At 43.9% G+C, this 1,580-nt stretch overlaps 1 protein-coding gene across 1 annotated transcript in view; it reads right to left on the minus strand.

Annotated features, from left to right (window-relative positions):
• Positions 1-626: 626 nt before the first annotated feature.
• LOC310771690 (alpha-methylacyl-CoA racemase-like) overlaps positions 627-1,580 on the minus strand; it is a 15,948-nt gene continuing 14,994 nt past the window's right edge. The window contains exon 6 of the mRNA XM_083664237.1: positions 627-1,580. This exon is cut by the window's right edge and continues 60 nt beyond it. Within this exon, the coding sequence (XP_083520363.1) occupies positions 1,231-1,580 (350 nt within the window). The 3' untranslated portion in view covers positions 627-1,230.

The following is a 1,580-nucleotide window of genomic DNA, read 5'->3' on the forward strand; positions in this document are numbered from 1 at the left end:
GAAGCATGGAGCCAGTTTCAGCTCTCCCCAGATCAGCAGAGGGTGGAGCAGCAACCAGGATAAATAAATTAAAATTTGCACTAATGGGGGATAAAAATGGGATAAAAAAATCAGGGGGGGGGGGGGATACATGCTTTGCTGTATATCGTGAAGGTTGAAATACACAGTATATACAATTTATAGAATGTGTATATACTGTATAATGTACGTATAATGGTGGTTATTGATTTACTATCCATGCATATTTCTCTCATGCTGTTTCTACTACTTCAGGTCACCTTCATATTGTCTGCTATGCTACACACCATCTCTAGTGTTGATGTGTGAGAAGAAGCCATGCAGGCCCGCATCACATTCATCACCAGTCTATGAGCTTATATCATCTGCTGCCTGAAGAGAAGGTCACACAGTCTATGAGCTTATATCATCTGCTGAATGAAAAGAGAAGGTCACACAACACTCTAAGTAAATGTTAGAAATGAGAAAATCCAATATACCTGCATTTCTGAACTCTCACCAGGATTAACAAGTAATCCAATCTTAAATATTACAGGTATAAAATGAAAGGCGATAGCAAATATCAAATACAAGCATCCGATATTATTTATTACTTTGTTTTGCGAGAGTTTCCACTTTCAATTAAAAAAAACTGTTTCCATAGAAGATAAGGCGACACTACATGAATAGTTTTTTCTGGTTTATGTTACTTGGTTCATACAAGATATCTAGTGTGGATATCACCAAGTAGAGGAAATGTACCATCCACAAGCTGTACTATTCTATCAATAATAGTCAATGCCCAACTATTTTGGGGGTTTGAGTGATATTAAAAATTCCGCGTGAAAGCGCACTAGGCTGCTGAGAGTGCAGAGGAATTTTTAGAATCATTTATCATCATTTATTGACAGTTATGGCCCATATTCAGACCAAAAAATAATAATAGGTTTCTTCTCAATGCAGTTTGGCAACTCCCACAGGAGCTGCAGAGATGGTCACTGCTGACTATAAGCTGTTGAAAAGAGGTGAAAGAGTAAGGGAGGCGTGTGCTAGGTTTTGAATAGCCTGCATACACTAAAAATAGTGCAGTATAAATGTCCTTCAGACTGGTTTTATGACCCTTTTAGCGTATAGCTCCTCACGAATGGACGGAACCTCACCTGGGACAAAAAGGACAAAGGTATTGGCCCCTGTGCCCCCTTTTCAAGTGGGGTCTTCTTGACCCACGGTTCTCTACAACTTTGCCTTGGAAGCATTACACTCGACAACTCCTGCAGCTTGCATCTGCTCTATCTCTGCTGATCTGAAGCCATACTCCTCCAGCACCGGACGTGTGTGTTCTCCAATACCGGGGTCGCGGGCCAGGCAAGGTTCTGCGGGGGTCCGGGAGAGGACCGGGGCTGGCCGGGGGCTTTCCTGCCCCTGCGGGTCCTCGATGAAGGAGCCTCTCTCTCGGTTGTGCGGGTGGGAGCTCACCCGGTCGAAAGACAACACAGGTGTGACGCAGGCGTCTGTCCCGTCGAAAACACCGGACCAGTCTGCCTGGGTTCTAGAGGCAAAACGCTCGGTGAAGATCCGCTTGA

The sequence above is a fragment of the Poromitra crassiceps genome (genome assembly GCF_964638095.1).
Source record: "Poromitra crassiceps genome assembly, contig: HAP1_SCAFFOLD_1039, whole genome shotgun sequence".
Classification (NCBI taxonomy): domain Eukaryota; kingdom Metazoa; phylum Chordata; class Actinopteri; order Beryciformes; family Melamphaidae; genus Poromitra; species Poromitra crassiceps.